Source organism: Doryrhamphus excisus, linkage group LG13, assembly GCF_037039965.1.
Source record: "Doryrhamphus excisus strain RoL-2023G ecotype Guam linkage group LG13, RoL_Dexc_Guam_v1.1, whole genome shotgun sequence".
NCBI classification, from domain to species: Eukaryota; Metazoa; Chordata; class Actinopteri; order Syngnathiformes; family Syngnathidae; genus Doryrhamphus; species Doryrhamphus excisus.
The window spans coordinates 19787878-19811739 of record NC_136369.1 but is presented as its reverse complement, the minus strand read 5'-3'; the positions used below and the strand labels follow the sequence as shown (position 1 = coordinate 19811739).

Genomic DNA, 23862 nt, shown 5'->3' with positions numbered 1-23862 from the left:
ATGAAAACGCTAATTTTTTACCATCCTGGGGAACCTCACTCCATTCAATCTAAAACTGTTGCACCAAAAAATGTTGCATTTAAGGTCCAAACGGTCCTGCTTCAAACCTTTCCTGGTCTTTAATCATGATGAACTTCACAAGTCATTGGAGCGGCGACTTGTTAGCGCCTTGGTAGTTTATTTAGGCTTATGGGCCGCAAATTACTGGTCCCTCCTGTTCAGGGGTGGGCAAATATTTTGGCTTGTGGGCAGCATTGAGTTAACAAAGCTGTCCGGGGGGCCAGAAGATATATTTTATTTTTGTCTAATTTCATCTGTAAAAGTATTATACTATCAGCTGTATGTTCTTAGGTACATCAGACCACATCAAACTATGGCATTTAATTTTACATTTTTTTTTTTTTTTACTAAATAAGACATCGGACTTGCAAGTCATGTTGCCAGTTTGGATGTTAAAAGTTGAAATACTTAGAGAGCAACTGGCGGGCCGGATTCAAGCGCTTGGTGGGCCGCATGTGGCCCCCGGGCCGTAGTGTTGGAACACATGGTTTGTTTGGAACGTTAGATGAGTCAAAATTCCACATGGCAAAACGTAAGAAGACAAAAGTCCTGACGTTTTTCTCTGTTCTTCTTGTTAAAGAAGAAGAAGAAGAATCACCTCGTACTTCGGTACGTGACATAAATAACTAAATAAAGAAATAAAGAAATAAATAAATGCATTAATTTAATTTAATTTAATTTAATTTAATTTAATTTAATTTAATTTAATTTAATTTAATTTAATTTAATTTAATTTAATTTAATTTAATTTAATTTAATTTTTATTTAATTGTATATAATTGTATTTAATTTAATTTGATTTCTTTAAACTTCAATTCAATTATATTAGGAAAGCAGGAAGTGAACAAATGCAACAGTTACTGATTGTAAAAGTACCAGATGGAGGGGTAGGATTTAATAAGCTTTGTGGAACTGTGAACTGAAAATAAATAAAAATTATTTTCTTTTATTTTATTTCATTTTATTTTTAAACTTCAATTATATCAGGAAAGCAGGAAGTGAACAAATGTAACAGTTACTGATTGTAAAAGTACCAGATGGAGGGGTAGGATTTAATAAGCTTTGTGGAACTGTGAACTGAAAATAAATAAAAAGTATTTTATTTTATTTTCATTCATTCATTGATTTATTTTATTTTATTTTATTTTATTTTATTTTATTTTATTTTATTTTATTTTATTTTATTTTATTTTATTTTATTTTATTTTATTAAAAAACTTCAATTATATTAGGAAAGCAGGAAGTGAACAAATGGAATTAGTTACTGATTGTAAAAGTACCAGATGGAGGGCTAGGATTTAATAAGCTTTGTTTCTTCCTACTCCTTTTGGACATGTGGAACTGGGAACTGATTATGGGATGCACACAATTGGAATCTGATGCATGTTCAAATGAAATTAAACCATTACCATTACCATTACCATTACCATTACCATTACCATTACCATTACCAAATGAGAAAACTCAACTGAGAAGTACAAAGCATTGAAATGACAGCACACAAGATCCGTACATCAGTATAAAAAGTACCCAATGAATATCAGAGTACATACAGTATGCAGTGGGAAAGGAGCAGCAACAGTGTATTACTGTACTGTAAGTACTGTAACTCTACAAGTGTGTTCTTGTTGTAGTTCAATGCTATTAAATGCAGAAAAAGATCGATTATTTGTACTGAAAATGAGATCAGCCATATTTTCAATGTATATTTGGATTGAATGATGATTCTATTGTTTCTTGTGATATCGCCACCTACTGGCCTGGCATGTTTATTACACCGAGAGTTTCGCAACTTTTCCAAGTTTTATGTGAAACTTTGGAGTGTTTTTGTTGCGTAAATATACTTTAAGTGTTTTTTTTTCATTGTTGGTAGTTTTTTTTTGTCAGAACCGTGAGACGTTCCAAAAATGTTTTTGATGGGCAACAGAACACACAAACACACATAAAGTCATGTCAGAGCACCGTGATGCTACGCTAGGAAGGGCGAAGATGCAAGTGTTGAGTTCTTCTTCCCCATCTCTCTCTCTCTCTCTCTCTCTCTCTCTCTTTTCTTCACACATTCTCTCAGCTCGCTCGACCCGTCTCTTTCTGTTTCTTTCTCACCCGGGATCACGCACACACATACGCTCACTGTTGTCTCTCGCTTTTCCCAGCCTCCTCAGAGCACACTTGGCCTGGGGGCCCTACTTTCCGCTGGAGCCAGTGGAAGGCGGGAGGGGCGCCCCCCACCCCCAACCCCTCTCAACCACCCACCCTCCACTTTTCCACCCCTCCCTTTGTGTGAATTAGTATAATGGCTGACAGCAGAAAGCAAAACAATTACACTGTGGCGGGGGAGCCAGTGGAAGGCCACGCACGTCCGGTCGCAGTCCAGAACCCGGACGAGGGAGGACGGGGTTGGGGTTGGGGTTGGGGGTGTGTGCGCGAGCGTCTAAAAGAGCATCGTTAAAGAGCTTGAAGTCGATGATGACTTTTAATAGATGGCTTGCTAAATAATGCAACGTGCCAAGAGAAAGTTAGTCTAGTAACTAATGTGCGGCTCTCCGTCTTCCTCAGCGACCGCCATATTAAGGGACAGTAGCCATGAAAAATTCATGCGCACTCTGTGGAGCTTTCACTTGAACAGAAGCTGGGGAAATTAGGGGGCAAATGGTCCACAGACCAGGGGGACTATTTTGATAGGAGTACTTTTTTTTCTCCCAGTAGAAGAATCCTCGACGTGTCCGCAAATTGTTTTTGCGTCATTTCAAGGGGGGCTTCGGTGCTCTTTTTTTAACACACAGAGAGTATCATCTTTCAGTTGTGGTCTACTTCCTGCCAAATATCGGGGCACTCAATTTGAATCAACCTGACCAACACGTATTGAACAATCGTACGCCTCCAGCTTGATGAGAACAATCTGTTCCCGGTACGCTTTAGTCCATTCAGGCTGTGGTTCTCAACTGGTTTCTCAACTGGTTTTTCGTACGCCGAAATTCCACCACTAGCAACCCGTCAGTGGGAAGCGGTGACCCACTCTGCAGAATTCTCTACACTTCTATGGCACGCTCTTCTCCAGCAGATATCTACTGCTGTGTGTCGGATACACGGCACAAGAACTCGTGCATGACAAGTTTTACACTCGGCTGCAATGTCTTTTTTGGACTTGAATAAAAAAATTAGACAAGCGTTTGTAATTGACTGCATTGGATACAGCATATAATCCGATACTCATTTTTTTTGCTGATATCGGTCCAATATCTGATATAAAAAAACATTTCCTAGTCGCAACTCACACGTCAGGAATCGCGCCATAAGGCATTGGTTGGAGTTCCGCATGGAATAACGATCTGTTTTTGGTCAATGGACAAACATTTGCATGGACATGAAATCAGGTATTTCCCATGAAGTCCGTTGTTAGCTTGCTCATATTAACTTGTATTCTTGCGCTAGAATGCACAGAAAAGGGAGAGAAACAAATGTTGATGATTGTGAATGATCGGTAAAATTCCAAAAATAGCGCAGTTGCCGGGCGGCACGGCGGTCGAGTGGTTAGCACGCAGACCTCACAGCTAGGAGACCAGGGGTTCAATTCCACGCTCGGCTATCTCTGTGTGGAGTTTGCATGTTCTCCCCGTGCATGCGTGGGTTTTCTCCGGGTACTCCGGTTTCCTCCCACATTCCAAAAACATGCTAGGTTAATTAGCCACTCCAAATTGTCCATAGGTATGAATGTGAGTGTGAATGGTTGTTTGTCTATATGTGCCCTGTGATTGGCTGGCCACCAGTCCAGGGTGTACCCCGCCTCTCTCGCCCGAAGACAGCTGGGATAGGCTCCAGCACCCCCCCCCCCGCGACCCTCGTGAGAATAAGCAGTAGAAAATGAATGAATGAATGAATGATTCAGTTGAGCTGGTTTCATAATTATACCTTTTGAGTGTTAAGTTGGTGTGTGATGAGTTTAGTGTTCTTTGTAAGAACACTAACACATTCCAAAAACATGCTAGGTTAATTGGCCACTCCAAATTGTCCATAGGTATGAATGTGAGTGTGAATGGTTGTTTGTCTATATGTGCCCTGTGATTGGCTGGCCACCAGTCCAGGGTGTACCCCGCCTCTCTTGCCCCAAGACAGCTGGGATGGGCTCCAGCACCGTCCGCGACCCTCGTGAGGAAAAAGCGGTAGAAAATGAATGAATGAATAATATCACAGTATTTAAATATGAATTGGGCTAATAAAAAAATGAGGGGGGGTCCCTGGGATAGACTAGCTGATACATGTCCCAATACTTTTGTCCACATAATGTACATTCACAATTGATCCGAATAGGAAAACATGGAGGAAAAGTGAGTGAAGTGAGTGAAGTGAGTGGAGGTTGAGGGAGGGGTGGTGGTGGTGGTGGGGGGGGGGAGTGGGGGGGGTGGTGGGGTGCAAAAGAAAAAGAAAAACAGGCAGCATTTTAATTGCTTTTTAAAAAAGTGGAGATGAAAAACAGAGTTAGCCCGCAGGCGTATGGTGAAATTCTAGCTGGAAGAATTGCAAGACCATATGAGAAAGGAACACCTCGGGCCAAACAGGGAGATGAGTATTGGTTTTTTATAAAGCATTTTGCATCGATTTCCAGAGAGAAAAGCCAGCCGGGGAGGGAGAAGGGAGGACGGAGACGGAAGAAAGAAAGAAAGACAGGAAAGAGAGGAGAAATAGACATCTTTTTCTCCTTTAAGCGGTCAAAGAAAAGAAGCGTTAAAGGGAATTTGTCGAGGTCAGCTGACCTTACGCCAATTCGTTGAAATCAAATGAGTCCATTTTTCCATAATGGCGTCGGAGCTTTGTCACCCAAGCGATCAAACGGCGGACGACAATAACAAGCGAGGACAACAACGCAACACAGACCCTCGCTACGGGACTCAGGACCGCGAAAAAAAGAGTGATGGGAAGTGTGTGAAATGTGTTGCCAGCATTCCCAAACATTCCCGCTATTAAACACGGAAATAAAGCACATTTATTGTGGCAGTAACAAGATGAAACATTAGGAAAAACAGCAGCCCCGAGCCCAACATCGCTTTTAATTGTTAAAAAGGCATGTTGAACGTTTGCAGGGAAATGATGAAGAATGGGGTGGGGTGCGGCGTAGACCTCCTCCAAGGCCCAACACTGCTAATTTGGATCACATGCCGTACATCCATGCAGGAATTATGGCATTCACGTTCCAACGTGATACTCTCACACGTTGTTGATTTGTTTTAAGGAGTTTTTTGTAAAAAAAAAAGTTGCTGGGGTCTTCTCCGTAGGAAAGCACGGAATTAGAAATAGCCAGAAACCGTCGCCATCCGTCATTTTTTTATTCACTGCGTACAGCACTTTTGATACCATGTGACTGTCAATCAAGTCAATGTAATGAAATACTCAAGCTTAACTAAAGTAGACGATAACGATGAGCAGTTCTCATTGTGGATATTATGGAAGCCCGTTTCCGCCACTGAAAAAAAAATCATCCATTGGTAATTCGAAATAAAAGTCGAGATAAAAAGTCGAAATTATCAGATAGAAAGTCGAAATAATGAGATAAACAGTTGAAATTGTGAGATAAAAAGTCTGAGATTCTGAGATAAGAAAGTCAAAATTATGAGCTAAAAACTCGAAATTACGAGATAAAAGTCGAAATTATGAGATAAAAAGTCGAAATTATGAGATAAAAAGTCGAAATTTTGAGATAAGAAAGTTGAAATTGTGAGATAAAGTCAAAATTATGACATAAAAAATCAAAATTACAAGATAAAAAGTCAAAATTACGAGATAATAAGTCGAAATTTTGAGACAAGAAAGTCGAAATTATGACATAAAAAGTCAAAATTACGAGATAAAAAGTCAACATTTTGAGATAAAAAAGTCAAAATTCTAAGATAAAGTCGAAATTATGACATAAGAAGTCAAAATTACAAGATAAAAAGTAAAAATTCTGAGATAAGAAAGTCGAAATTCTGAGATAAAGTCGAAATTATGACATAAAAAATCAAAATTACAAGATAAAGAGTCGAAATTACGAGATAATAAGTCGAAATTTTGAGATAAGAAAGTCGAAATTATGACATTAAAAGTCAAAATTACGAGATAAGAAAGTCGAAATTATGACATTAAAAGTCAAAATTACGAGATTAAAAAGTCAACATTTTGAGATAAAAAAGTCAAAATTCTAAGATAAAGTCAAAATTATGACATAAGAAGTCAAAATTACGAGATAAAAAGTAAAAATTCTGAGATAAGAAAGTCGAAATTCTGAGATAAAGTCGAAATTATGACATAAAAAGTCAAAATTACGAGATTAAAAAGTCGAAATTAAGAGATAAAAAGTCAAAATTTTGAGATAAGAAAGTCGAAATTCTGAGATAAAGTCGAAATTATGACATAAAAAGTCAAAATTACGAGATTAAAAAGTCGAAATTAAGAGATAAAAAGTCAAAATTTTGAGATAAGAAAGTCGAAATTCTGAGATAAAGTCAAAATTACGAGATAAAAAGTCAAAATTACGAGATAAGAAAGTCAAAATTCTGAGATAAAGTCAAAATTATTACATAAAAAGTCGAAATTTTGAGATAAGAAAGTCGAAATTACGAGATAATAAGTCAAAATTTTGAGATAAGAAAGCCAAACTGATGAGCTAGAAAGTCCTGATTATGCGATAAAAAGTGTAAATAATGACTTAGCTTTTTTATCTTGTGATTTCAACTTTTTATCTCGTGATCTCGACTTTTTATCTTGTGATTTCGACTTTCTATATCGTAATTTTGACTTTCTATCTCGGAATTTTGACTTTTTTCTCATCGTTTTGACTTTATCATGTAATTTTGACTTTTTATCTTGTGATTTATATTTTTTATCTCATGATTTTGACTTTTTATCTCATGATTTTGACTTTTCATCTCGTGATTTTGACTTTCTATCTTGTAATTTCAACTATATTTTCTCGTAATTTCAACTTTATTATCTCGTAATTCCGATTTACCATTGGGATATTTTTTTTTTCGGCGGCGGAAACGGGCTTCCATACTTTCCGTATCCGTAATGAGCCAAACGGAGCTTAAACGCCAGGTACGTACGGTAGCGTACAGATAGATACGTGGTTGCAGTATGTCGACTGTACTGAAAGAATTTTGAGGCGTGGAAATAATAAAAAGGATGCGGCTGTTCACAACTTGGCCATTTTGCCGAGTGATGCTACATGCTAGTGTTAAAAACGGCAACACGACAACAACGGCACTAAAACAGAATTTGCGGCGTCTTAGACAGATGGCTTTCGTTGATATTATTATGATAATTATTATGAAAATCCAACGTCTAGCTACCAACGTCCTCTTATTAGTATGTCACTCTCCTCCGTTCGCCGCTTCGGTTTCATTTCCCGGCTGCTGTGTAACAGGTGAAATAATAGCCACATAATGCTACATTGGTGCCATTAAAGTATTTTTTAAAGTACACGCGTGCGTCGTAATCTGTCTGCGGAAGGGACACTTCAAACGAGTCTGGAATGGAGGAACACGCCGCCTTGAGCACCTTGTTTCAAGCGGCCACACGAAAGCATTTCAGGCTCGTCGCTAATAAAATTGAAAAATAAATGGAGGGTAATTGTTTCATGCATTTGGCGGGCTTATTCCATTAAGTGTGTGTCTGTGTGTGTGTGTGTGTGTGTGTGTGTGTCTCAATTTCCAGAATCAGTCGCCTGTTCAACGGTACCGAGCCCATCGTATTGGACAGCTTGAAGCAACACTACTTCATAGATCGCGATGGAGAGATATTCCGCTACATCCTCAGTTTCCTCAGGACCAGCAAATTGCTGCTTCCGGAAGACTTCAAGGTAAACGTGGTCACACAGCAACGCCACCGCTGCTTTGGACGCAAAGTCTTTGTATAACAACACAAAACGTGTCAAATAATATTTACATGACATCCGATGGACTCCAGACACGTCGTAGCGTCATCATGCAGATGTGATTTCTTATGGGTATGCCTATAACACACACCCGTCTCTCATGAACCACTTTTTTCGTTAGCTTGGTTTATAGTTTGTCGATCGATTTTAGTGACAGAGGGCCTGTTAGCTGCATGTTTGGTTCGTTTTTAATACTGTTATTACTATTACTAATTTTTATTCATTTTCACACACATTGTTGCATGACATTACCTTAGCTTGCACTGTCGAGTAAAAAAAACAAAACTGTTCTCCTCCCCTTCAGTGTGGAAGTGGTACGTTTTTGGTTTCATAATGTTGTTCTTCAAATAAAATAAAACTACAAATAAAGTAAAATAATTTTAAAAAATTATATAATATTAAATATTTATATATATAATTATAATTAAATACAATTTTTAAAAATAATATAATATATTTTTTTTAATTTTATTTTTATTTTATATATATTATATATATTTCATATATATATATATTTATGTATATTTTATATATATTATATTATATTATATTTTCAATTATATTAATTATATTAGGAAAGCAGGAAGTGAACAAATGTAACAGTTACTGATTGTAAAAGTACCAGATGGAAAGGTAGGATTTAATAAGCTTTGTGGAACTGTGAACTGAAAATAAATAAAAAAAATAGAAAAAAATAATTATAAATATTTTATTTTATTTTATTTTATTTTATTTAAAAACTTCAATTATATTAGGAAAGCAGGAAGTGAACAAATGTAACAGTTAGTGATTGTAACTGGGTGAGTGAACTGGGAACTGATTATGGGATGCATTCAATTGGAATCTGATGCATGTTCAAATGAAATAAAACCATTACCATTACCATTGCCATTACCATTACCATTACCATTACCATTACCATATAATGTTGACACTTGGAGTGTTCGTTCATGGCTTAAATAATTCTAAACAGATCCTTTTAGATGGTCTGTTTTTCTATTCTAGCAACGAAAATAATTAATTAATTAATATTAATATTGAAACCGAAGCCAATTAACTGCCGTAAACGAGCGACAGCATTTGCCGCTACTAGCTTAAGTGTTATTTAGTTGATTGATATCGGTCAATTTACCCAAATATTGAGGTTGATAAAACCGCGTCCGCTGGTCACAACATGTCTGACCCTGACATAGTCAGCCTAATTGAATCATCGTTAACATCGTTAGCATGTTTACCGCACCAAGCCACATCCTGATTCAGCCATATTGTTTATGCTTCTCATGGCTTCTAATCCACCTAAACTGAAATGACCTTTCCACTCCGGTCGTGCGAGCCGCGGTTCATCCGTCTCTCGTAGGGAACGAGGCGAGACCGAGCCACTCAGAGCCGGGGGCCGAATCTCAGGGGCCCCACAGAGAGCCTGAACCAGATCCAAAAACCTCAAAGAACAGAACATGACATGAAAGCGCTGCATATTTTGGCAAATGATGGTCTGACTCAGTAGCGATTAGTTTTACCGCCTGCTTTATTCATGCTTTGCCTCGCCTTCTGTGAAGTCTTGACAGTCCAATCAGGCACCGCGCGGGAGGAGAATGCCTCCGACTTCATTGTTTCCACTCATTACAATCCCCCCTCGCATAAGCCCCCGTGTTGATCTGCATACCTTTCAATTTGCGTGAAACCCGAGTTAAAGTGGGGGGCGGGGGGGGGGGGTGCAAATAGTGCGAGGCAGAATGGAGCATGTCCTTATCTGAACACAATCAGCCTTGCCGTCGCCCCAGGCCTGGGTCTGTTCTGCTGCTGGCAGCCGCAGCCTTGTGTGTTTTGTTAAATCAATGCGAAAGTCTGAGCAGAATAGCAACAGGAAAAATGCTCAGCCTACATCGGCGGAGCAAAAAAATATTCCCTATTAATAACCACCCTCATTATTCAACGTATCATTAATCACACAAGAGTAAGCAAGGCACTCAAGGTGTGCTTCTCAAGCGTTGAGTTCGTGCTTTAAATGGATGATTCATTACCTCTTGGGGGCCGGTTCCGGTGATTTGTACTTGAACGCGCAAAAGTCCTAAGTCACCTCTAGCTTTGTTGTTTTAGCAACGTGAATCAGCGTATCGTTGTTAAGCATCTTAAATGTTTTTAAGCGGTCGCTGTTCCTTTAAAGACGTGCCGTATGTCCTCATTCTGCATCAGCATTTTAAAACGTACAACTCCCATCAGGGACGTACAGACAATGCAGGAATGAACTGAGGTCATTTTGGCTTATTACTCCAATGTAGGTCATATGCTAAAAAAAATTATATAAAAAGTCAAAATTATGAGATAAAAATGTGAAATTATGACATAAAAAGTCCAAATTTTGAGATAAGAAAGTCAAAATTCTGACACAAAGTCAAAATTATGACATAAAAAGTCAAAATTACTAGATAAAAAGTCAAAATTTTGAGATAAGAAAGTCAAAATTCTGAGATAAAGTCAAAATTATGACATAAAAAGTCAAAATTACGAGATAAAAAGTCAAAATTTTGAGATAAGAAAGTCAAAATTCTGAGATAAAGTCAAAATTATGACATAAAAAGTCAAAATTACGAGATAAAAAGTCAAAATTTTGAGATAAGAAAGTCGAAATTCTGAGATAAAGTCAAAATTATGACATAAAAAGTCAAAATTATGACATAGCTGACTCTAGCTGTGTTTTAGCAACGTGAATAAGTGTATTGTTAAGTATCTTAAATGTTTTTAACCGGTAGCTGTTCTTTTAATGCAAGAATGAATGGCTTATTACTCCAATGTAGGTCATATGCTAAAAAAAATATATAAAAAGTCAAAATTACGAGATAAAAATTTTTAATTATGAGATAAAAAGTCAAAATTTTGAGATAAGAAAGTCGAAATTCTGACAAAAAGTCCAAATTGCAAGATAATAAGTCGAAATTTTGAGATAAAAAGTCAAAATTACGAGATAAAAAGTCAAACTTTTGAGATAAGAAAGTAGAAATTCTGAGATAAAGTCAAAATTATGACATAAAAAGTCAAAATTATGACATAGCTGACTAAAAAAAGTTATCTAAAAAGTCACAATTATGAGATAAAAATGTGAAATTACGAGATAAAAAGTCAAAATTATGACATAAATCGAAATTATGACATAAAAAGTCAAAATTACAAGAAAATAAGTAGAAATTTTGAGCTAAGAAAGTCAAAATTATGACATAAGTTGAAATTTCCCGCCATTATTATGGTGGGAAATGCTTAATTTAGGCAAACAGTACATAATAAATGTACATATTTTTTTTTTACTAAATACAAAATTTTACATTTAAAAAAAATTTACAACTGTTTTTACATTTTTTTTTATTTTTTTAAATATTTGTTTACATTTTTTTACTAAATATTTTACTTTTTTTGTTTTTTTACTAAATACTGAATGTTACTATTTTTTTTACTATTTTTTTACTATTTTTTTTACTAAATACTAAATTGTACTAATTGTTTTACTAATTTTTTTACTATTTTTTTACTATTTTTTTACTAAATACTAAATTTTACCATTTTTTTTCTACATTTGTAACTATTTTTTACTATTTTTTTACTACATATTTTACTGATTTTTTAACAAAATGTACTACTATTTTTTTTACTAAATTTTTTAGTAATTTTTTTACTAAATATTTTCAGTATTCAGCTGTGAAACAGCGTGATTTATTAATTAAGTTGTCAAGTGAAGTAAATGAAATGAAAATGGCCGTCACACTGGTCGTTAAAAATAGCATTGAAACCACAAAGTTAGTGGTTGCACAATACTGCTTATTGCTCGGCTAGCGTTCCTAATCATTTGTCCGAAACGCACACAGACACTCTTTATCCGTCCTGCCAACCTCCTCCCGGAGACTATTTTTGTCATCTTCCTCTTCCGTCCCCGAGATGTCGCCTCGCCGGCGGCTCATCAGCTCGGCCATTATTCTGCAGCTCAAACGGGCTGTCCGGACGCAGGTTTTTTCGGGGATGAAGTCGCATGGTTAGCGCTGGCGGCAGGAACCAGGACGAGGCTACCGCCGGCCCCGTCTCAACTCACCTCAGCACTTTAGATGACTCTGGTTTTTTGTGCCGCGCTCAGGATGACTAAAGTGCCTCGCAGATAGAACCCCCCCCACACCCCCCCCACCCATGTTAAAAACATATCCATCCACTGGCGTCAGACCTGGGTCGAATGAGGCACTTTGATAAAGAGCGCTGCCCAAAGGGGGGCGTCTCAGTGCGGGTTTTTGTCATCTGTGTTCAGGCAACCTTTTTTGGGGGTTTTAGACTCGTACGGTTTAGTGGTTTGGTTTTTACACCGGATGTCCTTTTCGACACAAGCAGTGTCCAGGAATCGAACCCGCGCCCTCTGTAATGTAATATAAGTCACCAGCAGTGATGGATTTGAACAAACGTGAATGAAGCCGTCAATCTTTGGCCTACTAATCACAACGCATTTGTATTAATTACTAATTGTTTAGCGAAGGGGGTTTTAGCTGTATCCTAATTAAATTTGGTCGTAATAGCCGCTTAATGTAGAGCTTCATTAGCATACACCGAGCATACATTAAAAGCCCCCCCCCCCCCCCCCCCGCACATCGTCTCCTCACCTTCCATCTGCTTACAACCCGAACCTTACGCCTCCATTCTCTTCTCGCCGTTGCGCTGAACGATGGCGCCATCTGCTCTTGTGGGAAATGAGAGGCAAATGCGCGGAGGGCAAAGCCCCCCCGGGCGGGTTTTACCCGCGGGGGGAGTAGAGGGAGACAATCTGCTGCAAACCGTCTGCATGCATGATGATGCCCCACGATGGCCTTGCTGCAGGAGTCGGAAACACGCTAAAGGCTAAAAGGCTAGCACGGGGATGCTAAAGATACTGTGACGGGCTTCTGTTTGTTTACGGGCGAAGTTTCCTGCTGGTCAGAGGTCCTCGCTGATGCATATCCCTGTTAAGTACATGCTTTTCTTGTACTGACTAGTACACAGTATATACTGTAGTATACATATTGAAGTGTACTGATGTACCGCCCTGGAATTGGATTTAGTCCCCTTACTGCGATGCAGTCCAATACACACTTGAACTCCAGCAATACAAATATTGTTAAACGATGGATCTGTCAATCAAAAGGCTAACTGTCCCGCCCCCTGCAGGACTTCCACCTGCTGTACGAGGAGGCGCGCTACTACCAGCTGACGCCCATGATCAAGGAGCTGGAGCGCTGGAAGCAGGAGCGCGAGCAGCGACGCATGGCGCAGCCCTGCGACTGCCTGGTGGTGCGCGTCACGCCCGACCTGGGCGAGCGTATCGCCCTGAGCGGCGAGAAGGTCCTCATCGAGGAGATCTTCCCCGAGACGGGAGACGTCATGTGCAACTCCGTCAACGCGGGCTGGAACCAGGACCCAACGCACGTTATCCGCTTCCCCCTCAACGGCTACTGCAGGCTCAATTCCGTCCAGGTAGGAACGCTTTATTATTACATGTATTACGGTTTATTATTACATATACATATTCATACGTTCATCTCATTTTTCAATATTATTGATGGAAAAACAAGAAACCTGTTAATTCAAATGGGCAAAGCAGCAGTGTGCTGATGCTTGTGTTTTGTTTGCATTTAAGTTTCATTGGTCATATTATTGGTGTCCAGTGAAAATGTTTTAATAATATATTTTTATTTATTTATATATTTGTATTTTTATTTTATTTTTTAAAATATATTTAATTTATATATTTTATTTTTATTTTTTATATATGTTATTTGTATATTTTATTTATATTTATATTTATATTTTTATTTTATTTTTATTTTTATTATTATTATTTTTTTTTTTGTTTTAATTTATAGCCAATAATACAACACCAATTAGCTGTCTTTGTGTTGTGTTGACAAATGGTCAGCAATAATGTGCAGGTTTTACTGGTTACAGGTTATTTAAACGCACCGCAAATCAAACTTTATTTATAAAACATAAAATGCAGCACAAAGATCTTCATAAGTTAAAAGCAAACATCAAAGTCTACCAAAAACCCCAACCTGCACCCATAAAATGTTTTTTATTGTTTTTTTATTTTTATTTTTATTTTTATTTTTATTTTAATTTTTATTTTTATTTTTATTTTTATTTTTATTTTTATTTTTATTTTTATTTTTATTTTTATTTTTATTTTTATTTTTATTTTTCATATATTTTATTTATATATTTTATTTTTGTTCATTATTTTTAATTATTATTATTATTATTAGTAGTAGTAGTAGTAGTAGTATTAATATTATTATTATTATTATTATTATTATTATTATTATTATTATTATTATTATTATTATTATCTATAGCCAAAAAAACAACACCAATTAGCTGTCTTTGTGTTGTGTTGACAAATGGTCAGCAATAATTGTGCAGGTTTTACTGGCGGACAGGTTATTTCAACGCACCGCAAATCAAACTTTATTTATAAAACAAAATGCTTCACAAGTTGAAAGCAAACATCAAAGTCAACCAGAAACCCCACCCTGCACCCATCAAACGACGCTCCCCACACGCATCCCAACTGGAAACCAACACTCTCGAGGGCGCAGTAATTTTGGAAATAACTAGCCGACCTCAAACCTGGCGTGGTGAGCTTTATTTTTCCGCTAAGCAGAACGCTACACGTGCCGCCCCAACTTTTAAAGGTTTGAAACGTCAGCATTGTAAGGGATAGTGGGGTGACGACACCGAAGCGTAAACCGAACCATGCATCGCAAAGCCGTGCGGCCTTGTGACAGGAAGTCTTGGCTGCTTGCTGAGTTGACGCACCGGAAAATCCCACCTCTCGGGTTTGGGCAGAGACTACATGTGCCGCCCCAACTTTGAAAGGTTTGAAACGGCAGCGTAGTAAGGGATGGTTTGGGTGACGACACCGAAGCGTAAACCGAACCATGCATCGCAAAGCCGTGCGGCCTTGTGACAGGAAGTCTTGGCTGCTTGCTGAGTTGACACACCGGAAAATCCCAGATTTCGGGTTTGGGCAGCGAGTACACGTGCAGCCCCAACTTTGAAAGGTTCACGGCAGCGTAGTAAGGGATGGTGGGGTGACGACACCGAAGCGTAAACCAAACCATGCATCGCAAGGCCGTGCGGCCTTGTGACAGGAAGTGTTTCTTTCTTTCTCTTACATATCTGCCATCATTTCCATGTGCTCACAGTAGCATATTTCAAAGGGGGGGGGGGGCAAAAGTAGTTTTCCAGTTGCGTTGCTCAGAGAGGAAAACATCAGCCTCACACCAACAGGCTCGATACCACACACTCCATTGCTCACACATACACACAAGGATCCTTCCTTCCCTCCAGCACCCAAAGAGAGCTTCTCCCAGGCAGCACTCTGACACCTCCACCTCCCTCCCGCCAGCGTGAGGAGACCACCTCCGGGGAAGGAGAGTCCAACAAGCGGGACAAAGCACGCATGGACTGCGGCCATGTTTTCCTGCAAAAAAAAAAAAAAAAGTAAAAAAAGAGCACGGGAAAGGGCTGGAGGAAGAAGGGGGGGTTGGTTGGTGAAGGGAAGGAATGATATGCATAATTTACACTTTACTCCTTTTTAAGACAGAGCTCAAAAAAAAAAAAGGCTCCAATATAACAACGCTCAAGGCCATTGAAATACACGTATTGCATTTTTTAATACCATACTTACAATTTCTCAAACAGCCTCAACCGGTTTATACTTCTTTTATAGATTTTTAAATGACTTGCAATATAATTAATTGGCGGTATCAACTAACACAACATTTTCCCACTCTGTTTACCAGCCGGCGTGATTATGGGATGGCAGCGGCGCGTCCTAATTGGACGCTGTGAATGAGGAGACAGGGGATTGTTTTAACTATCCGGATAAGAACCGGCTACAATTTTAGTTATTTTAACTTAGATTTTTATTTTCTGTTTGTCGGCGTCGTGAGGTTGTTCGCAGGGAATTTTGATGGTAATGGTTTTATTTCATTTCAACATGCATCAGATTACAATTGAGTGCATCCCATAATCAGTTCCCAGTTCCACATGTCCAAAAGGAGTAGGAAGAAGCAAAGCTTATTAAATCCTACCCCTCCATCTGGTACTTTTACAATCACTAACTGTTACATTTGTTCACTTCCTGCTTTCTTAGTTTAATTTAATTTAATTTTATTTAATTTTATTTTATTTTATTTTATTTTATTTTATTTTATTTTATTTTATTTTATTTTATTTTATTTTATTTTATTTTATTAATAATTATTATTTTTTGTCATGTACCGAAGTAGGAGGTGATATGAGCATCCAATGCCATAATGGGTACCATAGTAAGTGTCAATATAGTGATATATATAGCACATCATGACTGGTTCAAGACTCTTCAACTATAACTATATATATTATATACTATATACTATATAACTATATCAGCAAGTTGAAGTATTTGTGATTTTACAAATAAGGAGTTAGTATGTTCTCTGTAGGCGGCATTATGAATTATCCTTACTGGCCTTTTCTGCAGTACATTTAGCGAGTGAAGATTGCTTTTATAGTTATTAGCCCATATTTCCACAACATATTTCTTATGTTGTATATTTGTAATATGAGGTTTCCACCTCATATTTTCATCTATTGTGATCCCCAGAAATGTATTTTCCTTCACCCTTTCAATGTCTACACCATCTATTTGTATTTGTTGGTGCGTGTCCTTTCTGCTGTTAGCAAACAGCATGATTTTAGTTTTATTTAGGTTCAAGGACAATCTATTATCATCAAACCATCCATTTCTTCTCTGACCTTTCTAATGATTTCGTCTGTACTCCCTCCAGAACAAAAAGCAGTGGTATCATCCGTAAATAATACCAGCTCTAAGTCTTTTGTAACTTTGGAGATATCATTGATGTACAAGTTGAACAGTTTTGGCCCCAGTATTGACCCCTGGGGAACTCCGCACGTAATATGTATATATTAAATTGTTATATTATTATATGCTATAATTTTGTTTTACATGCATTTTCTGGTTATCATACAATATGACACACGTTTTTTTGTGTTATTAATACACTCTATGAGTCCCGATTGTTTTTTTAAATCACAAAACATTCTTAGCTTCTAAAAAAGGAGCTAGCTTGCTAAGGCGGATCTAAAAAAAAAATGATGCAAAACACAATTTGATGCTTTTACCAGCGTACAACACTTACTAAATGCTAGCATTTGAAACGTCGTGTGGATCCATTTTGGATGATTGAGGCGAGGAAGACGATTGTCATTATTGGTCTTATTGGTCCCCACATCACCCAAACGAGCTTACTAAAATATGGCCGCTTTAAAGCTCAGGTCCCAGTAGTTATTACTTTAGTGATTCCCTACGACCAAAGCGAGACGATTATTCCATCCACGTGTAAATGGATGACTTATATAACCAACAACGAGCATGAATTCCAATTCTAAGAGGTGGTCATGTGATGTTGTCTTTCCCGTCAAGACGCCACAAACACTTTGTTCCAGACAGCGCTGCTTGCTAACCCCCACAAGTAAAGCCTTCCTCTGTGGGCAGGGTGTGGTTGCTTGTATGTCGTCCCCTGGGTCGGGGTCCCGCACTGTAATCAGATGACAAGCGTATTGTCTGGCGGCTAAGACCGGGATTACTTTGCTAACCTTCCCAGAGCCTGTCGGGAAACAATGAGGGAGGACGGAGGGAGTGTTTGGAAAGAGCTCCCCTTACGTGGAAACACGCCACGGCTCTTTTCAGTCGATGCTTATTGTATTTACAGGAGGAACCGTACTTGCTGACACAGGTGGAGCTTTAAAATGGAGTCTGATTGCATCACTATAAGAACCACGTGATTTATCACAATCATAATAAAGATTTTTATGGTAAGAAACCGTATGTGGGTCTTAGGGATTTTCAATGTCATAACTTCATGGTCATCAAAATTCCCTGCGAACAAACAGAAAATAATCAAATCAAAGTTAATATATCTAAAATATATCTAAAATATATCTAAAATATCAAAGAGGAAGTGTGCAACCGCAGTATTCATGGATCTGACAAAAGCCTTCGATACAATCAATCATTCATTCATTCATTTTCTACCGCTTTTTCCTCACGAGGGTCGCGGGGGTGCTGGAGCCTATCCCAGCTGTCTTTGGGCGAGAGGCGGGGGCCACCAGTCCAGGGTGTACCGCGCCGGTCACCCGAAGACACCTGGGATAGGCTCCAGCACCCCCCCTGCGACCTTCATGAGGACAAGCGGTAAAAATGAAAGAATGAATGTTAACTAAACAACACGCTAACCAGGGCGGATGCTAACCAAGGTTCCACTACAATAGGTGAAGACAAAAACAAAATGATCACACATAAACAGTCCACATTTGTAGCTGACTGATTAAGATGGATTGGCTTTTAAGATGTGTAGCGAAGCCTTTTTTGTTGTTATTATTTTTACAATCTAACCCCAAGTTTTCTTCCATTTGATGTTCATAAACGTCAATCAAAGCATTGTGTGGGTGTACCTAATGAAATGTCCAGTGAATGTTGCATCTTTTATTTACTCGTGTTTAGTCTTAGTCGTCCCCCCTGTTGGAGACATGACAGAGTCGGGATGAAGTGATTCTCCATGCAGTCATGAGTGGAATTTTTCGGGAATAATACAAACCACCTGCGCTCTGATGTCTTTCCAACGGGGGGGGAAAAAACAGCAAAAAGGTGCTTAACAGCGGGGAAACATTTAGCCAGACTTTCAAACAGAGAGAGTGGCGGCACAGGGGGGGGGGTGGTGGTGGGGTGGGAATGGGGGCTGGAGTGGGCACGCCGGCCCCCATACATCACAGTGATGAAGCACTCAGATCAGAGCCCAGCCAATCCGTCCTTCATCACTGTGACGGTGGCAGTGAGGCAGCTCCTTGTACTCGCACCGCCTCCTCCCCTTGGCCACCGCGTCGAGGAACGCAACCCGTCGCAACACCCTCTGACATGTCACACTACACACACTACAAGTCCATCAATCTGGCCTCGTGGACACACACACACACACACACACACACACACAAACACTCAATCACACACAGTGGCGCTAGGCTACAACCTGACATAAAGATGGTCGCCGTGTACCGCTTGGGGTCCATGAACAAAACTGAACTTGAGTTTTTGGTGGTCGGAACCTCAACATAAGCTGCATATGTCACACGTTCTCCTAAGTTGTTACTTGTCGGTGAAATGGTTGTGATTGTTAAGTTATTTAGCGAGTTCTTATTTTTGCTGGGGTTTGGCTTTCATTTTACTTCTAAAATGTGTCAGAGGCCAATGAAAATATGGTAATGCTAATGCTAATGCTAATGGGTTTATTTCATTTGAACATGCATCAGATTCCAATTGAGTGCATCCCATAATCAGTTCCCAGTTCCACATGTCCAAAAGGAGTAGGAAGAAGCAAAGCTTATTAAATCCTACCCCTCCATCTGGTACTTTTACAATCAGTAACTATTACATTTGTTCACTTCCTGCATTCCTAATATAGTTTATGTTTTTAAATTTAATTACATTTAAATTTTTAAATTCTTAACTTTTTTTTTTTTTTAATTTTTATTTATTTTTTTATTTTTTATTTTTTTTATTTTGTTATTATTATTTTTTTATTAATTTCTTAATTAATTACAGAAAAAAAATATTTCATTTGAAGAACAAAATTACGAAACGGAATTCCCTCAAAAACGTACCACTTCCACACTGAACGGGAGGAGAACAGTTTTGTTTTTTTTACTCGATAGTGCATGCTGAGGTAATGTCATGCAACAATGTGTGTGAAAATGTATCAAATTCCAGTAATAACAGTTTTAAAAACGATTCAAACATACAGCTGTCACTAAAATCGATAGACAAACTATAAACCAAGCTAATGAAAAAAGCAGTTCATAAGACAGGTGTTTTTTAGGCATACCCATAAGAAATCATAACTGCATGATGATACTACGACGGGTCTGGAGTCCATCAGATGTCATGTAAATATTGTACTTTTACAATCAGTAACTGTTACATTTGTTCACTTCCTGCTTTCCTAATTTTATTTTATTTTATTTTATTTTATTTTATTTTATTTTATTTTATTTTATTTTATTTTATTTTAGTCACTGTTTGTAGCCTTTATTGTCTTATTGGTACTTGTTTAACTTCTTTTTACACTTAAAAGCCAATTAGCGATGTTGAAATGTAACCTTAAACGTTACCTGTATAGTAGTTAAAGGTGTATGTATTGAAATGCAATTGAGAAAAAAACGATAAAATCTATAATAGTCGCCCTCCCCGCTACTTTAGAAGCAGCCATGTTGTGAAAGGTTTGATGCTGGGAATGGATTTATTGACTTCCTGTTGTGGATTTCTTTGGAAAAGAGATGTAGAAAAAGATGTAGGATTTTGTGTGTTGGGTGTACATGCTCACCTTGTGCAGACCCGCCTACGCTTTGCAGGTATGTAGACTGGGGGGCTCGCTGGGGGGCAGGGTGTGCGTTCCCCGCAACAGCAGCAGCAGCATGGTCACCTGACTCTACGGGACTGTTTGTGTCGTTCATTCATGTTTGTTTACATCAAGCTCTCACCTTATTGCTACTCTGTAATATGCTGCATAATCCGAAAAGAAGACAATATGACAAAATATGTAAAATAACTTTAGTCATTCATAACAAAGATGTCTCTGTGAAATGAAAGCTTTAAGGCTTTTTTCATGTGTGACGTTTTTTATAGCCATAGTAGTGGATTTGTCACCTTAAAAGATGTACCGGTACTTTAAATGTCCCACACTGGAATGTGTCAATCAACTCTTGTGTGTACTCTGGTGGCCATCAATAATACATCACGCTTCGCTTTCCACCCACTTTGATTCTCGCCTTGGAAAATATAGGATGCTGAAATGTTAGCGCTGCAAGACTTGCGTAGATGTACGGCCTCCTTGTCCCCATGGCGACCCGGGGTTGAGTGACAGCTCACTGAGGGGGTGATATCTGATGGACGGCTTGGGATGATGGCGGTAGGGAGAAGAAAGGATTTTAACATTGATGAAGTTAACATTAAAAAATAGCTTTGATTTAAACAGTTTGGAATCAAACTATGGAATGGATTGAGTAAGGAAATCAAACAATGCACAACGATGAGCCAATTCAAGAAACAATATCATCATATCACCTCCTACTTTGGTACGTGAAAATAAATTAAAAAATTAATTAAATAAATATAAATAAATCAATACATTAAAATTAAATAAAATTTAATATAAATACAATAAAATAAATAAAATTAAATTACATTAAAATAAAAATAAATAACAGAAAAAACAAACTTAAATTATATTAGGAAAGCAGGAAGTGAACAAATGTTACAAACAGTTACTGATTGTAAAAGTACCAGATGGAGGGGTAGGATTTAATAAGCTTTGCTTCTTCCTACTCCTTTTGGACATGTGGAACTGGGAACTGATTATGGGATGTACTCAATTGGAATCTGATGCATGTTCAAATGAAATAAAAAGTTCGAACCCGAGTTCGATTCCACCCTCAGCCATCTCTGTGTGAAGTTTGCATGTTCTCCCCGTGCCTGCGTGGGTTTTCTCCGGGTACTCCGGTTTCCTCACACATTCCAAAAACATGCATTCGTGAGAATAAGCAGTAGAAAATGAATAAATGAATGAATGATTCGGTTGAGCTGGTTTCATAATTATACCTTTTGAGTGTTAAGTTGGTGTGTGATGAGTTTAGTGTTCTTTGTAAGAACACTAACACATTCCAAAAACATGCTAGGTTAATTAGCGGCTCCAAATTGTCCATAGGTATGAATGTGAGTGTGAATGGTTGTTTGTCTATATGTGCCCTGTGATTGGCTGGCCACCAGTCTCGCCCGAATACAGCTGGAATAGGCTCCAGCACCCCCCGCGACTCTCATGAGGATACGCGGTAGAAAATGAATGAATGAATGTTAACTGGACAACACGCTAACCAGGGCGGATGCTAACCAAGGCTCCACTACAATAGGTTAAAACAAAAACAAAATGATCGCATTTAAAGCTCCCACATTTGTAGCTGACTGATTAAGATGGATCGCCTTTTAAACAGTCCTGGTACGGTTCATCCTCCCTCCTGATTGGCCACAATAAAAGGCTCCCATGTCCTCAAGTCAGTGGCAAGTGTGCGGAATAATATCCTCCAGTGTTGTCACGGATCCACAATAAAAGCTCCACTATCTTTATTGATCAGGCCGTCCTCCTCCTCTTCCTCCTCTGCGGCCCGACACTTTGCCGAACGCAAGCGAGTTCCCCCATGTGTGAAAGGGTGGCGATGGGGGGGGGAATTGCAATGTGATGCAATGATTAAAGAAGCCAATGTAATATCATTTCCATAATCGTTGGCCTGTCATGGATTTTTTTTTTGGGGGGGGGGGGCTGCTTGTTTGATGCTTGGGCAGGTCTCTTAATTAGCCGTCCTCACCATCAGCTGTCTGCCGTCTCTTCTGTCTCGCAAATTACTGACTTTGTCCTCGCCCCCGCCACCGCCGCCGCCGCCGCCGCCGCATGGCCGGGAGACGAAATAAGAGGAAGGAGGAGGGGAAGACATTAGGAAACAGGCTGCTGTCGTTCACTTTGGAACAGGAAGCGGAAGACAGGAAGTTGGTGTTGTTCTTTGGTCACTTTTGACATCCAAGTATACTTTTGTAGGTCACATTCAAGGTTCCCTTTGACGCACAGACTCTAACTCGACATTTGTGTTCTCCTTAATCCTGTGATGTACGGGAAATTGAGTTTTTTCCAGAGTTACAGCATTGAAAAACTGTTTACAACCTTCTTAATATGGTTTTGACATTGTTAGAGCTCTCTAGACAAGAAATAACACCCCTATAGTCACCTTTACACTCCATCCATCCATTTTCTATGCCTAGGTTCGTGGGGTTGGGGTTACCCTGAGAAAACCCAATGACGTGCATTGTTAGCTAGCTCATATTAACTTGTTTTTTGTGTTATAATGCACAGAAAAGGGAAATAAATATGTGTTTTTGTTTCACAAAACGATTGTGAAAGATGGGCAAAATTCCCCTTTAAGGACAAAATGTTGAATTTTGGCCAAGAATATGTCATATTTTTTTTGCTTAACAATAAGTTGTTTTGAAGAAGCTTCTTAATATGGTTTTAACATTATTAGAGCTCTCTAGACAAGAAGTAACACCCCTATAGTCACCTTTACACTCCATCCATCCATTTTCTATGCCTAGGGTCGCGGGGTTAGGGTTACCCTGAGAAAACCCAATGACGTGCATTGTTAGCTAGCTCATATTAGCTCGTTTTCTCGTGTTATAATACACAGAAAAGGGAAATAAATATGTGTTTGTGTTTCACACAAAGATTGTGAATTGTGAAAAGTGCAGTTCTCCTTTGAGGACAGAAGGTTTTGTCGAATTTTGGCCAAGAATATGTCGAATTAGTTTTGCTTAACAATAAGTTGTTTTGAAGAACCTTCTAAACCGTCTACCTTCTAAATATGGTTTTAACATTATTAGAGCTCTCTAGACATGAAATAACACCCCTATAGTCACCTTTACACTCCATCCATCCATTTTTTATGCCTAGGGTCGCGGGGTTAGGGTTACATGCATTGTTAGCTAGCTCATATTAACTCATTTTCCTCTTTAAGGACAAAATGTTGAATATGTCTAATTAGTTTTGCCTAACAATAAGTTGTTTTGAAGAAGCTTCTAAATATGGTTTTAACATTATTAGAGCTCTCTAGACACTAAATAACACCCCTATAGTCACCTTTACACTCCATCCATCCATTTCCTATGCCTAAGTTTGCGTTGTTAGCTAGCTCATATTAACTAATTTTCTCGTGTTATAAAAATTCCCCTTTACGGA

General features: G+C 38.5%; 1 protein-coding gene across 3 annotated transcripts in view; it reads left to right on the top strand.

Annotated features, from left to right (window-relative positions):
- Nucleotides 1-23862, top strand: part of kctd15b (potassium channel tetramerization domain containing 15b) — a 33634-nt gene that overhangs the window by 5562 nt on the left and 4210 nt on the right. For all 3 annotated transcript variants that reach the window (XM_058089363.2, XM_058089361.2, XM_058089360.2), the window contains 2 exons: nt 7747-7891; nt 13136-13441. In XM_058089363.2, the coding sequence (XP_057945346.1) occupies nt 7747-7891; nt 13136-13441 (451 nt within the window). The remainder of the gene's footprint in view (nt 1-7746; nt 7892-13135; nt 13442-23862) is intronic.